Source organism: Tamandua tetradactyla, chromosome 5 (assembly GCF_023851605.1).
Source record: "Tamandua tetradactyla isolate mTamTet1 chromosome 5, mTamTet1.pri, whole genome shotgun sequence".
NCBI lineage: Eukaryota > Metazoa > Chordata > Mammalia > Pilosa > Myrmecophagidae > Tamandua > Tamandua tetradactyla.
The window spans coordinates 1717598-1741515 of record NC_135331.1 but is presented as its reverse complement, the minus strand read 5'-3'; the positions used below and the strand labels follow the sequence as shown (position 1 = coordinate 1741515).

General features: G+C 40.8%; 1 protein-coding gene and 1 pseudogene across 1 annotated transcript in view; one reads left to right on the top strand and one right to left on the bottom strand.

Moving 5' to 3' along the window:
* The window catches only part of EP400 (E1A binding protein p400), a 194152-nt gene that overhangs the window by 42956 nt on the left and 127278 nt on the right, over positions 1-23918 (top strand). The window contains 2 exon segments of the mRNA XM_077159524.1: positions 9598-9894; positions 13092-13277. Of these exon segments, the coding sequence (XP_077015639.1) occupies positions 9598-9894; positions 13092-13277 (483 nt within the window).
* LOC143683467 (elongation factor 1-alpha 1-like) lies at positions 18151-20557 on the bottom strand (annotated as a pseudogene).

The following is a 23918-nucleotide window of genomic DNA, read 5'->3' as shown; positions in this document are numbered from 1 at the left end:
CCTGTGAGGCAGAATCATCATCCCTATTTCACGATGAGAAGCACCCAAACCAGACAGGGAGAAAACTTGGTGGGGTCATGTGGCTAGTAGGGGTGGACTGAGAGTGGAAGCCAGGTTCACAGCCTTATAGTTGCCTACTTTGAGAAGGAGAGCACTTTTCTCTAGGGCATCTGAGCAGTTTGAGGGCAGCCTCTCTTTAGTTTGTGGAAATGAATCTCTGTTTTGAACACCCTCTCTCATTGAGCCATGTACTGATGGAAAGCAGCGCTGTCATATTTCTGTTACTAGTTTACCTGCCTGTATTACTCCCGGGGGAAGCTGTTTTTTTGTTTGTCTGTTTGTTTGTGTTTTGGTTTTTTGTTTGTTTAACAGTTTCAGGTGACCCAGTGCTTCTTTATATATATACATATATATATTTTTTCAAAATATTTCTGCTGGCATTTTTTTTTATTAATTAAAAAAAAGATTAACACAATATTTAGAAATCATTCCATTCTACATAGGCAATCAGTACTTCTTAATATCACATAGATGTATGATCATCATTTCTTAGTACATTTGCATCGATTTAGAAAAAGAAATAGCAAGACAACAGAAAAAGAAATAAAATGATAATATAGAGAAAAAAATAAAAATGAAAAATACAAAACATATATATAAAAGAACACACAAACAAACAAAAAAAACTATAGCTCAGATGCAGCTTCCGTTCAGTGTTTTAACATAATTACATTATAATTAGGTAGCATTGTGCTGTCCATTTTTGAGTTTTTGTATCTAGTCCTGTTGCACAGTCTGTATCCCTTCAGCTCCAATTACCCATTATCTTACCCTGTTTCTAACTCCTGATGGTCTCTGTTACCAATGACATAACCAAGTTTATTCTCTAATGTTGGTTCACATCAGTGGGACCATACAGTATTTGTCCTTTAGTTTTTGGCTAGTCTCACTCAGCATAATGTTCTCTAGGTCCATCCATGTTATTACATGCTTCATAAGTTTATTCTGCCTTAAAGCTGCAAAATGTTCCATCGTATGTATATACCACAGTTTGTTTAGCCACTCGTCTGTTGATGGACATTTTGGCTGTTTCCATCTCTTTGCAATTGTAAATAATGCTGCTATAAACATTGGTGTGCAAATGTCCATTTGTGTCTTTGCCCTTAAGTCCTCTGAGTAGATACCTAGCAATGGTATTGCTGGGTCGTATGGCAATTCTATATTCAGCTTTTTGAGGAACCGCCAAACTGCCTTCACAGTGGTTGCACCATTTGACATTCCCACCAACAGTGGATAAGTGTGCCTCTTTCTCCGCATCCTCTCCAGCACTTGTCATTTTCTGTTTTGTTGATAATGGCCATTCTGGTGGGTGTGAGATGATATCTCATTGTGGTTTTGATTTGCATTTCTTTAATGGCCAGGGACATTGAGCATCTCTTCATGTGCCTTTTGGCCATTTGTATTTCCTCTTCTGATAGGTGTCTGTTCAAGTCTTTTTCCCATTTTGTAATTGGGTTGGCTGTCTTTTTGTTGTTGAGTTGAACAATCTCTTTATAAATTCTGGATACTAGACCTTTATCTGATAGGTCATTTCCAAATATTGTCTCCCATTGTGTAGGCTGTCTTTCTACTTTGTTGATGAAGTTCTTTGATGCACAAAAGTGTTTAATTTTGAGGAGTTCCCATTTATTTATTTATTTCTTCAGTGCTCTTGCTTTAGGTTTAAGGTCCATAAAACCGCCTCCAATTGTAAGTTTCATTAGATATCTCCCTACATTTTCCTCTAACTGTTTTATGGTCTTAGACCTAATGTTTAGATCTTTGATCCATTTTGAGTTAACTTTTGGTAGGGTGTGAGATACGGGTCCTCTTTCATTCTTTTGCATATGGATATCCAGTTCTCTAGGCACCATTTATTGAAGAGACTGTTCTGTCCCAGGTGAGTTGGCTTGACTGCCTTATCAAAGATCAAATGTCCATAGATGAGAGGGTCTATATCTGAGCACTCTATTCGATTCCATTGGTCGATATATCTATCTTTATGCCAATATCATGCTGTTTTGACCACTGTGGCTTCGTAATATGCCTTAAAGTCCGGCATCTCGAGACCTCCAGCTTCGTTTTTTTTCCTCAAGATACTTTTAGCAATTCGGGGCACCCTGCCCTTCCAGATAAATTTGCTTATTGGTTTTTCTATTTCTGAAAAAAAAGTTGTTGGGATTTTGATTGGTATTGCATTGAATCTGTAAATCAATTTAGGTAGGATTGACATCTTAACTATATTTAGTCTTCCAATCCATGAACACGGTATGCCCTTCCATCTATTTAGGTCTTCTGTGATTTCTTTTAACAGTTTTTTGTAGTTTTCTTTGTATAAGTTTTTTGTCTCTTTAGTTAAATTTATTCGTAGGTATTTTATTCTTTTAGTTGCAATTGTAAATGAAATTCGTTTCTTGATTTTCCCCACAGCTTGTTCATTGCTGGTGTATAGAAATGCTACAAATTTTTGAATGTTGATCTTGTAACCTGCTACTTTGCTGTACTCATTTATTAGCTCTAGTAGTTTTGTTGTGGATTTTTCCGGGTTTTCGACGTATAGTATCATATCGTCTGCAAACAGTGATAGTTTTACTTCTTCCTTTCCAATTTTGATGCCTTGTATTTCTTTTTCTTGTCTAATTGCTCTGGCTAGAACCTCCAACACGATGTTGAATAATAGTGCTGATAATGGACATCCTTGTCTTGTTCCTGATCTTAGGGGGAAACTTTTCAATTTTTCCCCATTGAGGATGATATTAGCTGTGGGTTTTTCATATATTCCCTCTATTATTTTAAGGAAGTTCCCTTGTATTCCTATCTTTTGAAGTGTTTTCAACAGGAAAGGATGTTCAATCTTCTCAGATGCCTTCTCTGCATCAATTGAGATGATCATGTGATTTTTCTGCTTTGATCTGTTGATATGGTGTATTACATTAATTGATTTTCTTATGTTGAACCATCCTTGCATACCTGGGATGAATCCTACTTGGTCATGATGTATAATTCTTTTAATGTGTTGTTGGATACGATTTGCTAGAATTTTGTTGAGGATTTTTGCATCTATATTCATTAGGGAGATTGGTCTGTAGTTTTCTTTTTTTGTAATATCTTTGCCTGGTTTTGGTATGAGGGTGATGTTGGCTTCATCGAATGAATTAGGTAGCTTTCCCTCCACTTCAATTTTTTTGAAGAGTTTGAGGAGAGTTGGTACTAATTCTTTCTGGAATGTTTGGTAGAATTCACATGTGAAGCCGTCTGGCCCTGGACTTTTCTTTTTATGAAGCTTTTGAATGACAGATTCAATTTCTTTACTTGTGATTGGTTTGTTGAGGTCATCTATTTCTTCTTGAGTCAAAGTTGGTTGTTCATGTCTTTCCAGGAACCCGTCCATTTCATCTAAATTGTTGTATTTATTAGCGTAAAGTTGCTCATAGTATGCTGTTATTACCTCCTTTATTTCTGTGAGGTCAGTGGTTATGTCTCCTCTTCCATTTCTGATCTTATTTATTTGCATCCTCTCTCTTCTTCTTTTTGTCAATCTTGCTCTGGGCCCATCAATCTTATTGATTTTCTCATAGAACCAACTTCTGGTCTTATTGATTTTCTGTATTCTTTTCATGTTTTCAATTTCATTTATTTCTGCTCTAATCTTTGTTATTTCTTTCCTTTTGCTTGCTTTGGGGTTAGTTTGCTGTTCTTTCTCCAGTTCTTCCAAGTGGACAGTTAATTCCTGAATTTTTGCCTTTTCTTCTTTTCTGATATAGGCATTTAGGGCAATAAATTTCCCTCTTAGCACTGCCTTTGCTGCGTCCCATAGGTTTTGATATGTTGTGTTTTCATTTTCATTCGCCTCGAGGTATTTACTAATTTCTCTTGTAATTTCTTCCTTGACCCACTCGTTATTTAAGAGTGTGTTGTTGAGCCTCCACATATTTGTGAATTTTCTGGCACTCCGCCTATTATTGATTTCCAACTTCATTCCTTTATGATCCGAGAAAGTGTTGTGTATGATTTCAATCTTTTTAAATTTGTTAAGACTTGCTTTGTGACCCAGAATATGGTCTATCTTTGAGAATGATCCATGAGCACTTGAGAAAAAGGTGTATCCTGCTGTTGTGGGATGTAATGTCCTATAAATGTCTGTTAAGTCTAGCTCATTTATAGTAATATTCAGATTCTCTATTTCTTTATTGATCCTCTGTCTAGATGTTCTGTCCATTGATGAGATTGGTGAGTTGAAGTCTCCAACTATTATGGTATATGTGTCTATTTCCCTTTTCAGTGTTTGCAGTGTATTCCTCACGTATTTTGGGGCATTCCGGTTCGGTGCATAAATATTTATGATTGTTATGTCTTCTTGTTTAATTGTTCCTTTTATTAGTAGATAGAGTCCTTCTTTGTCTCTTTTAACTGTTTTACATTTGAAGTCTAATTTGTTGGATATTAGTATAGCTACTCCTGCTCTTTTCTGGTTGTTATTTGCATGAAATATCTTTTCCCAACCTTTCACTTTCAACCTATGTTTATCTTTGGGTCTAAGATGTGTTTCCTGTAGACAGCATATAGAAGGATCCTGTTTTTTAATCCATTCTGCCAGTCTATGTCTTTTGATTGGGGAATTCAGTCCATTAACATTTAGTGTTATTACTGTTTGGATAATATTTTCCTCTGCCATTTTGCCTTTTGTATTATATATATCATATCTGATTTTCCTTCTTTCTACACTCTTCTCCATACCTCTCTCTTCTGTCTTTTCGTATCTGACTCTAGTGCTCCCTTTAGTATTTCTTGCAGAGCTGGTCCCTTGGTCACAAATTCTCTCAGTGACTTTTTGTCTGAAGATGTTTTAATTTCTACCTCATTTTTGAAGGACAATTTTGCTGGATATAAAAGTCTTGGTTGGCAGTTTTTCTCTTTTAGTAATTTAAATATATCATCCCACTGTCTTCTAGCTTCCATGGTTTCTGCTGAGAAATCTACACATAGTCTTATTGGGTTTCCCTTGTATGTGATGGATTGTTTTTCTCTTGCTGCTTTCAAGATCCTCTCTTTCTCTTTGACCTCTGACATTCTAACTAGTAAGTGTCTTGGAGAACGCCTATTTGGGTCTATTCTCTTTGGGGTGCACTGCAGTTCTTGGATCTGTAATTTTAGGTCTTTCATAATAGCTGGGAAATTTTCAGTGATAATTTCTTCCATTAGTTTTTCTCCTCCTTTTACCTTCTCTTCTCCTTCTGGGACACTCCCACAACACGTATATTTGTGCGCTTCATATTGTCATTCAGTTCCCTGATCTCCTGTTCAAATTTTTCCATTCTTTTCCCTATAGTTTCTGTTTCTTTTTGGATTTCAGATGTTCCATCCTCCAGTTCACTAATTCTATCCTCTGTCTCTTTAAATCTACCATTGTAGGTTTCCATTGTTTTTTTCTTCTCTTCTACTGTGTCTTTCAATCCCATAAGTTCTGTGATTTGTTTTTTCAGACTTTCCATTTCTTCTTTTTGTTGATCGCATACCTTCTTCACGTCCTCCCTCAATTTATTGATTTGGTTTTTGAAGTGGTTTTCCATTTCTGTTCGTATATTCAGAATTAGTTGTCTCAGCTCCTGTATCTCATTTGAGCTATTGGTTTGTTCCTTTGACTGGGCCATATCTTCAATTTTCCTGGTGTGATTCGTTATTTTTTGCTGGCGTCTGGGCATTTAATCAGATTTCCCTGAGTGTGGGTTCCAGCAGGTTGAAAGACTTTCCTGTGAAGTCTCTGGAATCTGTTTTTCTTTTCCTTCCCAGTATGTGGTACTTGTCTGTGTGCGGGTCCCACCAGCAAAAGATGTTGTGGCTCCTTTAACTTTGGAAGACTCTCGCTGCTGGGTGTGTGGTGGAGACAGAGGAAAGGTTGTAGGTTGGTTTTAATGGCTTCAAATTGTGACGTCCTGGGATCTGAGTTCCTTGAGAGAGGGATTCCACCTGAGTTGTGCTTCACCCCTCCCGTGGGGAAGGTTCAGGTGGTAGAGAGCCCTGAAAGCAGCCTGTTTCTGCATTTGGGGCAGTTGTAACCTATGTAATCCCAGTGCTGAGCCCAGAGGCAACGAAGCCTCTGTAGAAACAGCCGCAGAAGGCTCTGTTTCACCCCCTTTCCTCTTTTTCAGTTAGCCCAATCGGCGATTTCCGCCTTGATCAGTTTCACCTGAGCTGAGGGCCTATTTTTAGTAGTCAGAAGTTGTTCATTAATGCCAGTATTGGTGTTAGATTGGGCTCAGTCTCTACTACTGTTGAAGACTGTTTCCTTTCCCTCCGGGAAGTCGCCTTTCGGGGAGGGGCACCAGCTGCCGCGGCTTGGGGAGCCGCTGTTCAGATTCTCCCATCCGGCCCGGGAAGCCGCGTGTTTGGAAGTGGCTGCGGTTACCGGCCACCTCGGGTTGGGGGACTGCTTTTCGGAGGCTCCCATCCGGCCCGGAAAGCGGCGCGTGGGGGAGGGGCACCGGCTGCCGCGTCTTGGGAAACCAACTGATCCAAATCTCCCAGCCGGCCCGGGAAGCCGCGTGTGTGGAAGGGGCTCTGGTCGCCGGCCCTCGCGGGTTGGGGGACCGCCGCTCCGAGGCTCCTAGCTGTTCCGGGAAGCCGCGTGTGGGGAGGGGCACTGGTCGCCGCGGCTTGGGGAACCCGATCCAAAACTCCCAGCTGGCCCGGGAAGGAGGGAGGGAGCTCTGGCCGCCAGCCACCTTGGCCCGGGGAAGCGCGCGCCTCTCGGGGACCTCACCGCAGCGGAGACTATTAGCCGGTCCAGCCAGTCCAGAATGGGGTACGCTGTGTGTCTGGTCTCTGTCGTGGCTCCAGGAGCTGTTTTGTACTGTTCCTAGTTCTTTAGTAGTTGTTCTGGAGGAGGAACTAAGACCCGCGCGCCTTACTAAGCCGTCATCTTCTCCGGAAGTCTATACGTATATTTTTATTGGTAAAACTTAACATATAAACATTCTCAACATACAAATAGTCCATACATGGTGTACAATCAGTGGCTCACAGCATCGTCACATAGTTGTGTATTCATTACCATGATCATTTTTTTTAATATTTGCATCACTCCAGAAAAAGAAATAAAAAAGAAGACTCGTAAAAACCCATACATACCATACCCCTTACCCCTCCTACTCATTGACCACTAATATTTCCACCTACCGAATTTATTTTATCCTTTGTCCCCCTTATTGTTTATTTTTTATCCGTATTTTTGATAAATCTTTCCTTACCCTAGATAAAAGGAGCATCAGACACAAGGTTTTCACAATCACACAGTCACATTGTAAAAGTTATATCATTATACAGTCTTCTTCAAGAAACATGGCTATTGGAACACAGCGCTACAGTTTCAGGCACTTCCCTCTAGCCATTCCAGTACACCATCAGGGGACGTTGTTGAAAATTATTTTAAGGAGTTCCTTATAACCATAAAATCCTATTTCTTTTAGGTAGGCAGGGCAGGGGTTGGTCAAGTGGTAAATATTTTAGGCTCTGCAGGTCGTTCGGTTTCTCTAGCAGCTAATCCGCTCCGTTGTTGTAGTGTGAAAGCAGCCAGGGACAGCACATAAATGAATGGACATGACTATTTTTTGTTTGTTTTTTTTTTTGGATGGTGGGGGTGGATGTACAGCAATGCATGGGCTAGAAACCAAACCCAATGGTTGGGTTTTTTTTTTTTTTTTTAAATACCAAAAAACACATAACAAATACAAACATTCCTGTTTTGATCATTCTGTTCTAGGTATATAATCAGTAATTCACAATATTACCACATTGTTGCATATTCACCATCATGATCATTTCTTGGAATATTTGCATCTATTCAGAAAAATAAAGCGGAAACAGCAAAAAAAATTGTACATACCATACCCCTTACCCCTCCCTTTCATTGATCACTGGCATTTCAAACTAAATTTATTTTAGCATTTGTTCCCCCTATTATTTATTTTTATTCCATATGTTTTACTTGCTGTTGACAAGGTGGATAAAAGGAGCATCAGACACAAGATTTTCACAATCACACAGTCAGATTGTGAAAGCTATATCATTATTCAATCATCTTCAGGAAACATGGCTACTGGAACACAGCTCCACATTTTCAGGCAGTTCCCTCCAGCCTCTCCACTACGTCTTGAATAACAAGGTGATATCTACTTAACGTGTAAGAATAACTTCCACGATAACCTCTTGATTCTGTTTGGAATCTCTCAGCCATTGATGCTTTGTCTCGTTTCACTCTTCCCCCTTTTGGTTGAGAAGGTTTTCTCAATCCCTTGATGCTGAGGCTCAGCTCATTCTAGAGTTTTTCTCAATCCCTTGATGCTGAATCTCAGCTCATTCTAGGATTTCTGTTCCACATTGCCAGGAAGGTCCACCCCCCTGGGAGTCATGTCCCACGTAGACGAGGAGGGTGGTGAGTTTGTTTGTTGTGTTGACTGGAGAGAGAGGCCACATCTGAGCAACAAAAGAGGTTCTCTTGGGGGTGACTCTTAGGCCTAATTTTAAGTAGGCTTGACCTGTCCTTTGTGGTGTTAAGTTTCATATGAACGAATCCCGAGACTGGGGGCTCAGCCTATACCTTTGGTTGTCCACACTCTTTGTGAGAATATCAAAAATTCAACTTGGGGAAGTTGAATTTCCCCCCATTCTCACCATTCCCTGAAGGGGACTTTGCAAATACTTTTCCACTCACTGATCAAATCACTCTGGGATTCATCGGGGCATCACTCTGGACAATTCAAGAAAATCTCATTTCCTACCCAAGGTTCCATGTACTTATGGTGTTCAACCAAGCTATCTACATAAGTTATATTTGGAAATGCACTAGTCAAAATATAAATTTTGTACCAAATAAACATTTTTTACTTTGATGGTTGGATTTTGATACAACTTTATTTCCAAGTAAAGTTGTGGCCTGCCATAGTTTGCTGAGTAGGAGAAAACGAGAGATGGAGAAGGAATCCTCACACCAGGAAAGGTTGGATAGAGAAAGTGTTTTATTACTGTCTTTTCATTCTGGGTTATAAACGTACTGTCTTTTGTGTCTGCCTCTTACGGTTCTTAGTTTGAATAGTTACTGGGTTCCCTGTCCCCGTGATGGAAACTCTGTAAGAATTTAATATAGTCTTCAGTTTTAGTAGCTGCAGTGTCAGGAGAGCCCAAAGGAGGATCCCCAGCCCTTACAGCCCACCACAGAAGGAACATACGAAATTGTATTTGCCCTTCAGGAAAAAAGTGTGAGATGAGTATTGGGCATTTTTCAATTAACAAAAAAGCTTACACGAGATGCAAGACCATGCAAAGGCACAGTTTATAATGAGAGCTTTTGTTTTCGTTTTTTGGAAGTAAAGCAATTTATTTTATTTTATCTTTGTGGATTGTTGAGTACGTTTTTAGTTATTGTGGTTTCTGGGTTTGATTTGTTTTGCTCACTTACCCTGTCATGGAAAGGTAGGAATGGGCTCTTCTGTCTCTGTCGATGCTGCTGTTGCTTGGACACTGTGTACCAGACTGAGCTCTTGTCTCTCCTCTGCCCATTAGACTGTGGCACTGACGAGACCACCCACAGACCCTGTCCAGCCCTGCCAGCGGGCTCTGCCCCCTTCCTCCTCTGCCTCGTCCAGCACACCCATGGGCGGTGCAGGCCCTGGCCCCTCACCTGCACGGTCCTCTCCAGTGAATAGACCCTCCTCGGCAGCGAACAAGTCGTCGTCTCCGCTCACTTCCCGGTCCCCGGGGGCAGCTGGGCCAGCCCCCCCCAAGCCCCAGAGCCCAGCTCAGAATGCCACCTCGTCCCAAGATAGTTCTCAGGATACACTGGCAGAACAGATAACACTGGTAAGTGTGCTTAAAACAGTTTTAGGTACTTAAAAAAAATTGTGAGATGTGTGTATGATTTTAATTTTTTAGAATGTGATAGTTTAAAACTGGACATCGGATGTTAAGGTCAGTTCCAGCCACTAGCTGTTAAATTTGAACAAGCAGTTTCCCCCACTTCAGGTGCCCCTGTGCCCTCCTTCGCTGGCCCGTTTTCCCTCTGTTGATGGAGATGTGGAAGAGAATGCACCCCATGAGGCTGGGGTGAGGACTGAATGAATTAATTCAGGTAAAGGATTCAGAGTGTAGCCAGTACAACATATGTGCTACTTATGTTCTCCTGGCTACAGTCTCAGTGTACATATGTTGTACATATGGTGCACTTAAGCAAGATTAAAACCAAGTCATTTTCAACTTTTCTTGTGGAAGTAGGCAACAAAGACAAAATGTTTCTTGTGATAAAATTGGCCGTTGTAGGTTGTTATCACAAGAGGCAGGGCAAGGCAGGTGTGTCTAAAGGTCGTGTTGGTGGCTTCCGTGTTGGCCAGGAGGACACACAGGTTTGGAAGTGGAGAGCACTGGGTGCTCCGACAGCTTCCTGGCCGCTGCTGCTGGCCGTCCCAAAGGCCTCTAGCCCTGTGGTCACTCTCAGCCTCCTCTTCCCACTGCTTAGCACAGAGCTAGCGCTTAGTTTATTGGAAAAGAATTTTTTGTTTGTTTATTTAGCTTTATTGTGGTAATAAAAAGCCATTTATCAAAATGCAAAGATAATTCTAGTAAACCTAATGTTACCTGTTATCTAGTTTAAACACAGTTATCCATACATGGGCAGTCTTATTTTGTGAGTTACCCTCTTATTGATGACTCAGAAATGAATTCCAGGCAGTGTATTGTTTCCTTCAGAAATATTTTGAAATAAATAATGGCTCTTTCATTCTTATTTTATTTTGATATGTGGGTAGGATGGTTATTTTTGTGAGTGTTCCTCCTTATACAATCATTTGGTGACATTTTAGAGGGTTTTAATTGACTAGTTTTCACTGGACAGTTTACAAGTATTTCAATTGCTTCTACTGTGTAAATAATTAAAACCTGCTCAGGTTACATATTACACATTTAGACTGTATTTATATAAATAATAGTTGACAAGTCAGTGTTTACTGAGCACATGTGTTGTACTGGCTACAGTCTGAATCTTTTACCTGTATTAATTCATTCAGTCCTCATCCCAGCCTCACGGAGTGCATTCTGTTCTGCATCTCCATCCAAAAAGGGAAAATGGGCCAGCGAAGGTGGGTGTAGGGGCACCTGAAGTGGGGAAGCTGCTTGTTCACATTTAACAGCTAGTGGCTGCAGAGCTGGGACTGTACCTCCCATGTGATGTGAGGTGTTGTGCTGTAGCTTTGCTCTGGGGCCTCAGTGAAGGTGGAGAAGAGGAGGTTCAAGTTCAGGAGGGGTTTGGATTTGCAATGAAGATCAGAGATTGTAGCTTCTTGAGTAGTAAAGTGGTCTGCCATGAAGGTCTTCGCAGAAGGTGGGTCTTGCTGTTAAACCTAGGAAAAGTTGAACTGAGGAGACCGGGAAGTTGAGTGTGAGTCCTTTGTAGCAGTGAGATGGCAGGGCCCAGGCTAGGGAGGGAGCCGCGAGGGAAGCCTTGGTGACCTCTGAGCTGTCGGAAGGAGAGCATCTATAGGGATTTGTAACTCTGGTGGTGATGGATGGGAAGGGAAGAAGTCAGAAGTGACTTATATTTTCCAACCTGAAAAATGAAGGAGGAGCTGGGGTGGTAGACACTGGCCGGAAGATTGGGTGGGTGCTCAGTTTCCATCTAGGGTGAGCCCTTGGGGTGGAAGATCAGCTCTCTGGGGACCTTTGAGGTTAGTGCTCATAGCACATTAGCACGACCAGGCTTTCCAGTTAAAAAGCATTTCCTCATAAGAATGTTTGAGTGATTTTCTTTTGTGAGTGGCGTAGAATCCAAATTCTCTAACGTTCAAAATGCCACTTAATCTGGTTGTATTTACCAGGCCTCTTGCTATTTCCCAGTGTCATCCCTATCAGTAGAAATGCACTGAGCACCTCTAATTCTTGGGGGTTTGGGCTAACTCCTGGGGCTTCAAAAAAGAGCAGAATAGTTCCGCCAGGGCTGGGCTGTGGGGTGCTGAGTATAGAGGTGTGGGCTCCAAGTCGACAGATGCTACTTTCCTCCGCAGATGTGCATTTCTTTCCATCTAGCTACCTAGATCTGTGCCTTCCCCACACTGTCCCCACTCCGCAAAATACCCAACACCCTTATCTTGGTCTCTAAATACTTTCCATTCTTCAGAACTTAGTTCAGGGCTCACCTCTTTGTGGAACCTTCCAAGAAAAGGCTTTTATTTGAAATTAAAAAAAAAAAAAAAAGCAGACTATATACTTACCTCCACCCTGGATTACCGTGTAAAATTAGGAAGAGCTCATGGGCAGGGATCGGAGGGGAATGTGAAAAAATGAAATGAGTGTCGATGTTTTGTTGAGGTCATGATAGTGTAAGGTTGTTTTTACTCTTTGGTTGCTGACATTGTTGTTCTGATATTTGTACATTTAAAAAACACAACACTATGAGTCCTCTTTTGGGGATCCCCCCGCTTTAGGTACTTCCCTTTTAGAGGCCCTCCTTCCCCTTTGGAGACCCCCTTTAGTGACTCTGCTTCAGTGAGTCTCTGACTCCTTGTATCCCCCCCACCATGTCTTGAAGCATGGGTTCGTGCTTTGGGCCTTTCTGGACCTCCTCCCACTTTGTCTCTGCTTGTCATCTCTTCTCCCCTTGGAAAATCCGTGCTTGACACTCCTTTCCTGGATTTCCCATCCTTCTGAGCTCAGTTCAGATGTGACCCTCTGTTCACCTTTCTCTCAGATTCTTCAGGGAGAAGTGCTTGGCCTTACCTTTGAACTTTTCTAGAATTTTTTTTTGTTTTTGTTTTAGCGTGGGCAGGGTCAGGAATTGAACCCAGGTCTCTAGCATGGCAGGTGAGAATTCTGCCTCTGAACCACCATTGCACCACCCTAGAAATTTGTTTTTGATTGCACTGCGTTTGACTGTGGGTCTAACCCTGACTCCCTTGAGGTTTCTTTATCTTGTTCAGTAGCCTCTCACATAGCAGTTTTCAACTAGGTGATGTCTGAATTAGAACACAATTATGTACTTCTTGCTACTCTGCCCCCTCCATTTCTGGCAGGAAAACCAAATTCATCAGCGAATCGCAGAGTTAAGGAAAGAAGGTCTGTGGTCTGTGAGACGGCTGCCAAAGCTGCAGGAAGCTCCGCGACCGAAATCTCACTGGGACTATTTGCTGGAGGAAATGCAGTGGATGGCCACGGACTTTGCCCAGGAGAGAAGGTGGAAGATGGCAGCTGCTAAGAAGGTACGTTTGAAATACGGGCTGCCACTGTTGTTGAGTACTGACTGGGTGGTCTTTGGAATTTAAAAGGCATTTTTATAATAGTAGGGATATGCATGCATGTCTTGTTTTATTGTGCTTCGCTTAAATGCAGATCCCGTGTTTATCTTCGAATTGAAGGTTTGTGGCCACCCAGCTTGAAACAAGTCTATTGAAACCATTTTTTTAACAGTGTGTACTCATTTCATGTCTGTGTCACATATTGTTAATTCTCACAGTATTTCACACTTTTTCAGTTTTATTATATCTTTCACAGTAATCTGTGATCAGTGATCTTTGATGTTACTATTGTAAATGTTTTGGGATGCTTGTACCACACCCATTTAAGACAGTGAGTTTAATTTTTAAATGTTGTATGCATTTTGATTGCTGCACCAACCAGCTATTCCCCATCTCTCTCCGTCTCCTTGGGCCTTCCTTTTCCCTGAGATGTAAGGCCAGTTGGTAACTCCACAGTGGTATCAGAGTGTTCAAGTGAAAGAAAGAGTCGCATGTCTCTCAGGTTTTTTTGTTATTGTTGTTCATTTGTTTTTTTGGGTACGTGGTCGGGGAATTGAACCCGGGTCTCCTGCATGGAAGGTGAGAATTCTACCACTGAACCCCCCGTGCACCCTGTCTCTTACTTTAAGTCTAGAGCTAGAAAAGATGAGACTTGGTGGGAAAAGCAGGTCAGTAGTCAGGATAGACCCACAACTAGGCCTCCTGTGCCGGTTAGCCAAACATGAGTGCAGAGGAAAAGTTCTTGAGCGAGATAAAAAGTGCTGCTCCAGTGAACATGCGAATGATGAGAAGGCAAAGCAGCCTTGTTGCTGATATGGAGAAAGTTTTGGTGGTTTGGCTAGAAGCCTAATCCAGAGCTAGGCCCTAACTCTTCAATTTCATGAAGGCTGAGAGAGATTAGGAAGCTTCAGAAAAGTTGAAGCTAGCAGAGCTTGGTTCTTGAGGTTAAAGGAAAGAAGCTGTCTCCATAATATAAATGTGCAAGGTGAAGCAGCAGGCACTGATGTAGAAGCTGCAGCAAGTTATCCAGCTAAGATCATTGATGAAGGTGACTATACCAAACAGATTTTCAGTGTAGACGAAACAGCCTTATATGCCTGGCTTCAAAGCTTCAGAGGACAGGCAGATTCACTTTTTTAATTGTTTTTTTTAACTTTTTTTTGTTGTATGGTATAACATATACAAAACAAAGAAATAAAAAAGCAATGGTTTTCAAAGTACTCTTCAAAAAGTAGTTATAGGACCGATCGGGCTGATTCACTTTTAGGGTCAGTGTAGCTGGTGACATTCAGTTAAAGCTTGTGCTCACTTACCATTCCAAAAATCTTGGGGCCCTTAAGAATTACACTAAATTGACTGCCTGTGCTCTTTATATGGAACAGCATAGCCTGGATGTCAGCACATCTGTTTACAGCATGCTTTACTGAATATTTTAAGCCCACTGTTTAGACTTCCAGCTCAGAAAAATATATTCTCTTCAAAATATGACTGCTCCTTAATAATGTACCTGGTTCCCCAGGAGCTATGATGGAAATATATATTGAGATTAACATCATTTTCATGCCTGCTAACACAATCCATTCTGCAGCCCATGTGATTAAGGAGCAATTTCTACTTTCAAGTCTTATTATTTAAGAAATAAATTTCATAAGGCTATAGCTGACATGGATAGTAATTCCTTTGGTGGATCTGGCTAAAGAAAATTGGAAAACTTCTGGAAAGGATTCTCATTCTAGATGCTGTTAAGAACATTCATAATTCATGGGAGGAGGTCAAAATATCAGCATTCACAGGAGTTTGGAAGAAGTGGATTCCAGCTATCATGGATGACTGCAGTGGAGGAAGTAACTACAGATGTGGTCAAAATAGCAAGAGAACCAGATTTAGAAGTAGTGCCTGAAGATTTGACTGAATTTCTGTAATCTCTGGATAAAACTTTAACAAATGAGGAGATGGTTCTTTTATTTATTTATTTGTTTTTAGTTTTTTTTATTTTATTATTTTAAAAATTTTTTTAAAATACCAAAAACACCAAACAAATGCAAATGTTCGTAACTTTTGATCATTCCGTTCTACATGCATAATCACTAATTCACATATCATCACATAGTTGCATGTTCGTCATCATGATCATTTCTTGGAACATTTGCATCTATTCAGAAAAAGAAATAAAAAGACAACAAAAAATTTGTACACACCATACCCCCCACCCCTCCCCCTCACCGAACACCAGCATTTCACTCTAAATTTATTTTGATGTTTGTTACCCCTATTATTTATTTTTATTCCATATGTTTTACTCATCTGGTTGATAAGGTAGATAAAAGGAGCATCAGACACAAGGTTTTCACAATCACACTGTCACACTGTGAAAGCTATATCATTACACAATCATCTTCAAGAAACATGGCTACTGGAACACAGCTCCACATTTTCAGGTAGTTCCCTCCAGCCTCTCCACTACAGCTTTTTTTTTTTTTTTAACATGGGCAGGCACCAGGAATCAAACCCAGGTCCTCTGGCATGGCAGGCAAGCGTCCTTACCTGCTGAGCCACCGTGGCCCGCCCTCCATTACATCTTGACTAACAAGGTGATAGGAGATGGTTCTTTTTTTTAGTATTTTTTTTTGTGTGTGAAAAATAATGTATATTTTAAAAAGTAATAAATTTCAAAGCATATCACAACAGTTAGTGGTAGAGCAAATTTCAGAGTTTGGTATGGGTTACAAGTCTACAATTTTACTTCTAGCTGCTCTAAGATACTGGAAACTAAAAGAAATACCAGTATAATGATTCAGCAGTCATACTCATTTGTTAAACCCTACCTTCTCTGTGTAACTCCACCATCACTTTTGATCTTTCTCTCCCACTCTTTAGGGGTATTTGGGCTATGCACATTCTAACTTTTTCATGTTGGAAGGGGCTGTTGATGATATGGGATGGGGGTGGAACTAGTTGATGTTCTGGAGAGGCTGGACTTGTTGCACTTCAGGACTTAACCTGGTCTAGGGACCCATCTGGAAGTTGTAAGTTCCTGGAAAATTACAAGGTGCTTCTTACAGATGAGCAAAGAAAGTGGTTTCATGAGATGAATTCTACCCCTGGTGAAAGTGCTATTAACATTGTTGAAATGACCACAAAGGTTTGAGAATATTACATAAACTTAGCTGATAAAGTAGTGAGTGGCAGGGTTAAAGAGGATTGACTCCAATTTTGAAAGAAATTCTACTGTGGTTAAAATGCCATAAAACAGCATCTCATGCTACAGAGAAGTTTTTCTTGAAAGGAGGTGTCAGTCAGTGTGGCAGACTTCACTGTTGTCTTATTTTAAGAAATTACCATGACCGGCCCAGTCTTTAGCAGCTACCGCCCTGATCAGTCAGCAGCTGTCAGCATCAAGGAGACACCCTCTACCAATATGATTCAGTAAAGTCTCGGATGATATTAGCATTTTTAAGCAATAAAGTAATTTTAATTAAGGCATGTACATTTTTTTTTTTTTTAGACATAATGCTACTGCACCCAACCCTACAGTATAGTGTAAACATAACTTTTATATACCGGGAAATAAAAAATTCTTTGACTCACTTCATCATGATATTTGCTATGTTGTGATCTGAAGTCAAACTCACAATATCTCTGAGGTGTGCCTGTAAAGGGAGGGTGGGCTTCCCAGACCAAGTCTCAAAAGACTTTCTGACTCATAATGTACATAGTATGTTTTATGTACATTTTCCTGTAGAAAATAACTATTGCGTAACTCATTTTTGAAGGGTGGTGGGTTGAGTGTGAATGGTTGGGATAAATATATCTTCCCTGCTGCATTTCTGGGAGTGGCAGTAGGGTTCCTTTTCTTACCTGTCTTGCCAGGCAGTGGGAATTAGGGTCCTGTAGCACCCCAGAGCCACACTGGTGCCCAGGGTCAGCAGGGGCAGAGGAGGCTAAGGCAAGAAGGGGTGTGGCAGAGGTAGTCACGTGGGGACAGTGAGGTACCTGTGCCACAGTCCCCACGCCCACTGACTGGCCTCTGCTCACAACCACCTGGTCTTCTGGTCTAGCTTGCCTTCTGTTTCTGGCTAATAATTTATTTCCTTACTCCTGTTCCCAAAGCAGGCACACAGTGCTTGGGAAAAATTTTAGGAGGTGCTACTGCTAGTTCTGGAAAAGTCGAAAGAAGCAATAGGTTTCCAGAAACCATAGATCTCAGTGTGAAGGAGCTCTCCTTTTCCCCATATGAATAGCTCTGCACCCTGCTTCTCCCTCTCAGTCACGATGTAATTATCTTTCAGGGTCCTGTATTCTCTCTTCATATTTAAAAAATATGTATTTTTATTGAGATACCTTCACGTACATACAGTCCATACAGAGTATACAATTGTTGGCTCACAGTAGCATCACACACATAGTTGTGTATTCATCACCATGATCATTTTAGGACATTTGCATCACTCCAGAAAAAATAAAAGGACAGAAGAAAAAACTCATACATTGTATACCCCTTACCCCTTCCTCTCATTGACCATGGTATTTCAGTCTGTCCAATTTTTCTTTTTTTCCCTCATTAAACTTTGTTTTAATGGGTCTCAAAATTCTGTGACAGATTTTTGTCATTGTTTCCATTTAAAAAGTACTGATTTTAAAAACTAATAACTTAAAACTGCCACACAAAAACAAATGGTCCACAAAACATTCTTTTCCTTCTGAAGGTTTTACGATGCATTGCTATCATTAACCAGTCTTTTACTGTTAAACTTAAATGGCCAATTGAGACAGACAGTTCTGAGACCGTTCTTCCACCACTGAGTAAGGCTGGAGAGACAGGTGTTATGGGTAATACTCATTTAGCTTTCTGGGCAGACTTGGTGACCTTGCCAGCTCCAGCAGCCTTTTTTTCCACTCCTTGATGACACCCACAGCAACTGTCTGTCTCATATTACAACAGCAAAACAACCTGGAGGAGGATAGTCAGAGAAACTCTCAATACACATGAGCTTGTCAGGAACCATATCAACGATGGCAGCATCACCAGACTTCAGGAATTTGGGGCCTTCTTCCAACTTCTTGCCAGAACGGCAACCAATCTCCTCCTTCAGCTCGGCAAACTTGCAAGCAGTGTGAGCTGTGTGACAATCCAGCACAGGTGCACAGCCAGCACTGATTTGACCTGGATGGCTCAGAATAATCACCTCAGCAGTGAAGCCAGCTGCTTCCATCGGTGGGTTGTTTTTGCTGTCACCAGTCACATTGCCATGACGAACATCTTTTACAGACACATTCTTGACATTAAAGCTCACATTGTCCCCAGGAAGAGCTTCACTCAAAGCTTCATGGTGCATTTCAGCAGACTTGACTTCAGTTGTAATGTTTACGGGTGCAAAGGTGACCACCATGCCTGGTTTGAGAACACCAGTCTGCACTCGGCCCACAGGCACAGTGCCAATACCACCAGTTTTGTAGACATCCTGAGGAGGCAGACACAAGGGCTTGTCACTTGGACGAATAGGTGGCAGAATGCAATCCAGAGCTTCAAGCAGCGTGGTTCCACTGGCATTACCATCCTTTCGGGTGACTTTCTATCCCTTGAACCAAGGCATATTAGCACTTGGCTCTAGCATATTGTCACCGTTCCAACCAGAAATTGGCATAAATGCTACTGTGTCAGGGTTGTAGCCAATATTCTTAATGTAGGTTGCTGACTTCTTTAATGATTTCCTCATATCTCTTCTGACTGTAAGGTGGTTCGATGGAATCCATTTTGTTAACACCAACTATTAGTTGTTTCACACCCAGTGTGTAAGCCAGAAGGGCACGCTCTTGGGTCTGCCCATTCTTAGATATACCAGCTTCAAATTCACCAACACCAGCAGCAACAATCAGGACTGTATAGTCAGCCTGAAATGTGCCTGCGATCGTGTTTTTTTTTTTTTTAATTAATTAAAAAAAATTAACTAGCACAACATTTAGAAATCATTCCATTCTACATATGCAATCAGTAATTCTTAATATCATAGCATAGATGTATGATCATCATTTCTTAGTACATTTGCATCGATTTAGGAAAAGAACTAGCAAAACAACAGAAAAAGATATAGAATGATAATATAGAGAAAAAATAAAAATAATAATAAAAATAAAAAAATATAAAAAAAGGAAAAAGAAAAAAAACAAAAGAACACAAACAAAAAACCACTATAGCTCAGATGCAGCTTCATTCAGTGTTTTAACATAATTACATTACAATTAGATAGTATTGTGCTGTCCATTTTTGAGTTTTTGTATCTAGTTCTGTTGCACAGTCTGTATCCCTTCAGCTCCAATTACCCATTATCTTACCCTGTTTCTAACTCCTGATGGTCTCTGTTACCAATGACATATTCCAAGTTTATTCTCTAATGTTGGTTCACATCAGTGAGACCATACAGTATTTGTCCTTTAGTTTTTGGCTAGTCTCACTCAGCATAATGTTCTCTAGGTCCATCCATGTTATTACATGCTTCATAAGTTTATCCTGTCTTAACGCTGCATAATATTCCATCGTATGTATATACCACAGTTTGTTTAGCCACTCGTCTGTTGATGGACATTTTGGCTGTTTCCATCTCTTTGCAATTGTAAATAACGCTGCTATAAACATTGGAGTGCAAATGTCCGTTTGTGTCTTTGCCCTTAAGTCCTTTGAGTAGATACCTAGCAATGGTATTGCTGGGTCGTATGGCAGTTCTATATTCAGTTTTTTGAGGAACTGCCAAACGGCCTTCCACAGTGGTTGCACCATTTGACATTCCCACCAACAGTGGATAAGTGTGCCTCTTTCTCCACATCCTCTCCAGCACTTGTCATTTTTTGTTTTGTTGATAATGGCCATTCTGGTGGGTGTGAGATGATATCTCATTGTGATCATGTTTTTAATAAAGTCTCTGTGTCCTTGGGCATCAGCTATGGTCACATAATACTTGCTGGTCTCAAATTTCCACAGGGAGATATCGATGGTGATGCCACGCTCCTGTTCAGCTTTTAGTTTATCCAAGACCCGGGCATACTTGAAGGACCCCTTTCCCATCTCAGTAGCCTCCTTCTCAAATTTTTCAATGGTTCTTTTGTTGATTCCACCTCATTTGTAGATCAGATGGCCAGTTATGGTGAACTTGCCCGAATCTATGTGTCCAATAATGACAATGTTGATATGAGTCTTTTCCTTTCCCATTTTGGCTTAAGATGTAGTGATGGTTTTCACAACACCTGTGTTCTGGAGGCAAACCCATTGCAAAAACCTTTTTTTTTTTTTTACTCTTCCCCCTATTCTTTATTTATTCATTGTCCTTATTTTTTTTACTCATTTGTCCATACCCCGGAGAAAGAGTGTGTGAGCCACATAGTTTTCACCATCACATGGTCATATTGTGAAAGTTATACAATCATCTTCAAGAATCAAGGGTAATGGAATACAGTTCCAACAGTTTTAGGTACTTTCCTTCAGCCACTCCAAATACATCATAAACTAAAAAGGAATATCTGTGTAATGCATAAGAATAATCTCCAGGATAACCTCTCAACTCTATTTGAAATCTATTAGCCACTGAAACTTAATTTTGTCTCGTTTCTCTCTTCCTCCTTTTGGTCAGGAAGTCTCTCTCAGTGCCATGATGCTGGGTCCTACTCATCCCTGGGAGTCATGTCCCATGTTGCCAGGGAAATTTACACCTGTGGAAGTCATGTCCCACTTGGGGGTAGGGGGATGGTGGGCAGTGAGTTCACCTCCTGAGTTGGCTTAGAGAAAGGCCACATCTGAGCAACAAAAGAGGTTCTCTGGGGGTGATTCTTGGGTATAATTTTAAGTAGGCTTATCCTATCCTTTGCAGGAATAAGTTTCATAGGGTAAATCCCCAAGATCGAGGACTTGGCCCATTGATCTGATCGTCCCCATGGCTTGTGAGAATATCAGAAATTCTCCAAATTGGGAAGATGAGTATTTCCTCCTTTCTCCCCAGTCCCCCAAGGGGACTTTGTAAATACTTCTTTATTCACTGCCTAAATTACTCTGGGATATATCGGGGCATCACACTAACCTGGACAAACCAAGAAGATCTCACGCCCTGTTCAAGATTCCATGTACTTATAGTGTTCAACTAAACTGACCATACGAGTTAAATTAGGTAATGCGCTACCCAAAGTATACATGTTACATCAAATAATCATCTCTCCCTTTGGTCTCACATAGAAGTTGAAGCTCATAAATATGGGCAATATCATCCTTTACCCTGTGTTCTAATCTGCCTTACTCCTGTCCAGATCATCTTCTTTCATGTCTCTATGAAGAAGTATGATTCCTTCTTCAACTTTTCAAACATGTCCTGTATGCAGTACTGCTGATTTTCATAGCTTCAGAGCTCTAACTCTGAGTCTCAGATACCGTATAAATACCCAAAGTTTCTGGGAATGACCAGGTTATATACAAACAGCTCAGTATCTCAGAATTTAGAAATAACAGTTACAACTCATGAATATATGTGATTGCTGTAACAGCTTACAATCTTGGACCCTTTACAATAGGCTCTAGCCTGATAACCCATGCTCTCAACTTCCGTTCTCTGAGTTTTTATATTATAGTTAGTCCATATGAGTGAGGCATGATAGTATTTGTCTTTTTGTTTCTGACATTTCATTCAACATACGTTCCTTAAGGTTCTTTCACCTAGTTGCATGCCTCACAATTTCATTGCTTCTTGCAATGTAGTCCATTTTACGTATACATCACAGTTCCCCCTTCGATTCCTCCATTGTCATACCCTCAGGCCGCTTCTGTCCATTGTGAATCACCAACATTCACTAAAAAATACCAGTGTGAAAGTGTGCATTCGTGTACCCACTCTCAGTTTCTCCAGGTATGTGCTTAGCAGCAGGGTTGCAGGATCATATGGCAGCCCCACCCCTAGCCTCCTGTGAAACCCACCATACTGTCCTCCAGAGGGGCTACATCTCTCAGCTTCTCTGCCAACAGTAAATAGGTATATCTTTTTCTCCACATTATCTCCAGCACTCATTTCTCTGTTCATGTGTTCTTGGGGGTACATGGTCTGGGAATCGGACCTGGGTCTTCTGCATGGAAGGTGAGCATTCTACCACTGAACCACCCATGCACCCTTACTGTTCATTTATAAGCAGTTTTATTCATGTATCATACAGTCTAACCTAAGTATAAAATCAGAAGTTCTTGGTTTAATCACAGACCCATGCCTTCACTATCACGATCTATATGAAGACATTTCCTTTACTTCTGCAAAGTATTCCATACCACTCCTTCATATCCCCCACTAGTTGACATTTAATTTTGGCATAATGCCTTTGTTACATTCACTGGAAGCATATTACAATGTTATTGTTGGCTGTAGACCATAGGTTGCATTGATTGTATTTTTTTCCTGTATATCATCCAGTTTGAAAGTATTGATTATGTACCCTAGAAAAGCCATATTTCAATTCTGACCCAATCCTGTGGGAGCAGCCTTTTAATTCTGACTTGATAATATAGGTTGGAATCTTTATTAGATTATCTCAGTGGAGACGTGACACATCCAATTGTGGATATTAACTTTTGATTAGATGGAGATGTGACTCCACCCATTCCAGGTGGCTCTTGATGACCTTTAAAAGGAAACATTTTGGAATAACCTCAGAAATGACAGAGCTGAGAGAAAGAACAGAAACCTCATAGCTGACAGAAACTTCACAGCAAAGCTGACACAGAGACACATGTTTGGAGATGCTCGGAGCCCAGCAGAGCTCACCATGAGATGTTAAGCAACCCAGAACCTGGAGAGAGCTAAGGGATGCCAAGAGATGAAAGCTAGCCCGGGAGAAGCAAAGTGAAGAACCTTAAAAGGAACAGAAACTGAAAGCAATGGAGCCCAGGAGCAAGGGACCAGAAGATGCTGCCATGTGACTTTCCAGCTGATAGAAGTGTTGCAGACCAAACTACCTTCCTTGAGGGAAGGTAACCTGTTGGTGCCTTAGTTTGGGCACTTTCACTTCCTTAGAATGTAAACTTGTAACTTATTAAATTCTCCTTTTAAAAGGAAAATTTAAAATGTTCTGGTATATCACATTCCGGCAGCTTGCAAACTAACACACATCCCATTTTCAACACCTTGCAGTGTTGACATTCATTTGTGACTCCCTCATACAAAAACATTTTTTTATTTTTACATTTAATTACCATCACTGTCCATTTTAGGCATTCAAAGTTACACTGTCTCAGTCTTTATCCTCTGTTTTCTGACACATGCCTCCAGGCCTTCTGCTTCAACTGTATTCACAGTTAGCTTCATTCAGTGTTCTTATATTATTGTGCTACCGTTAGATAGCATTGTGCTGTCCTGAATTTTTACGGTCAGACCTGTTGCACATTCTGAATTCCTTCAGCACCAAATGTCCAATCTCTACCCTATTTCTATCTCCTGATAACCAGTGTTCTTAACTTTAATTTGCGAAGTTCACTCATTAATGTTAGTTCATATTAGTGAGAGCAACTCGTCCATTGATGGACATTGGGCTGTTTCCATTTCTTGGCAGTCATAAGTAGTGCTGCTATAAGCATTGCTGTGCAAA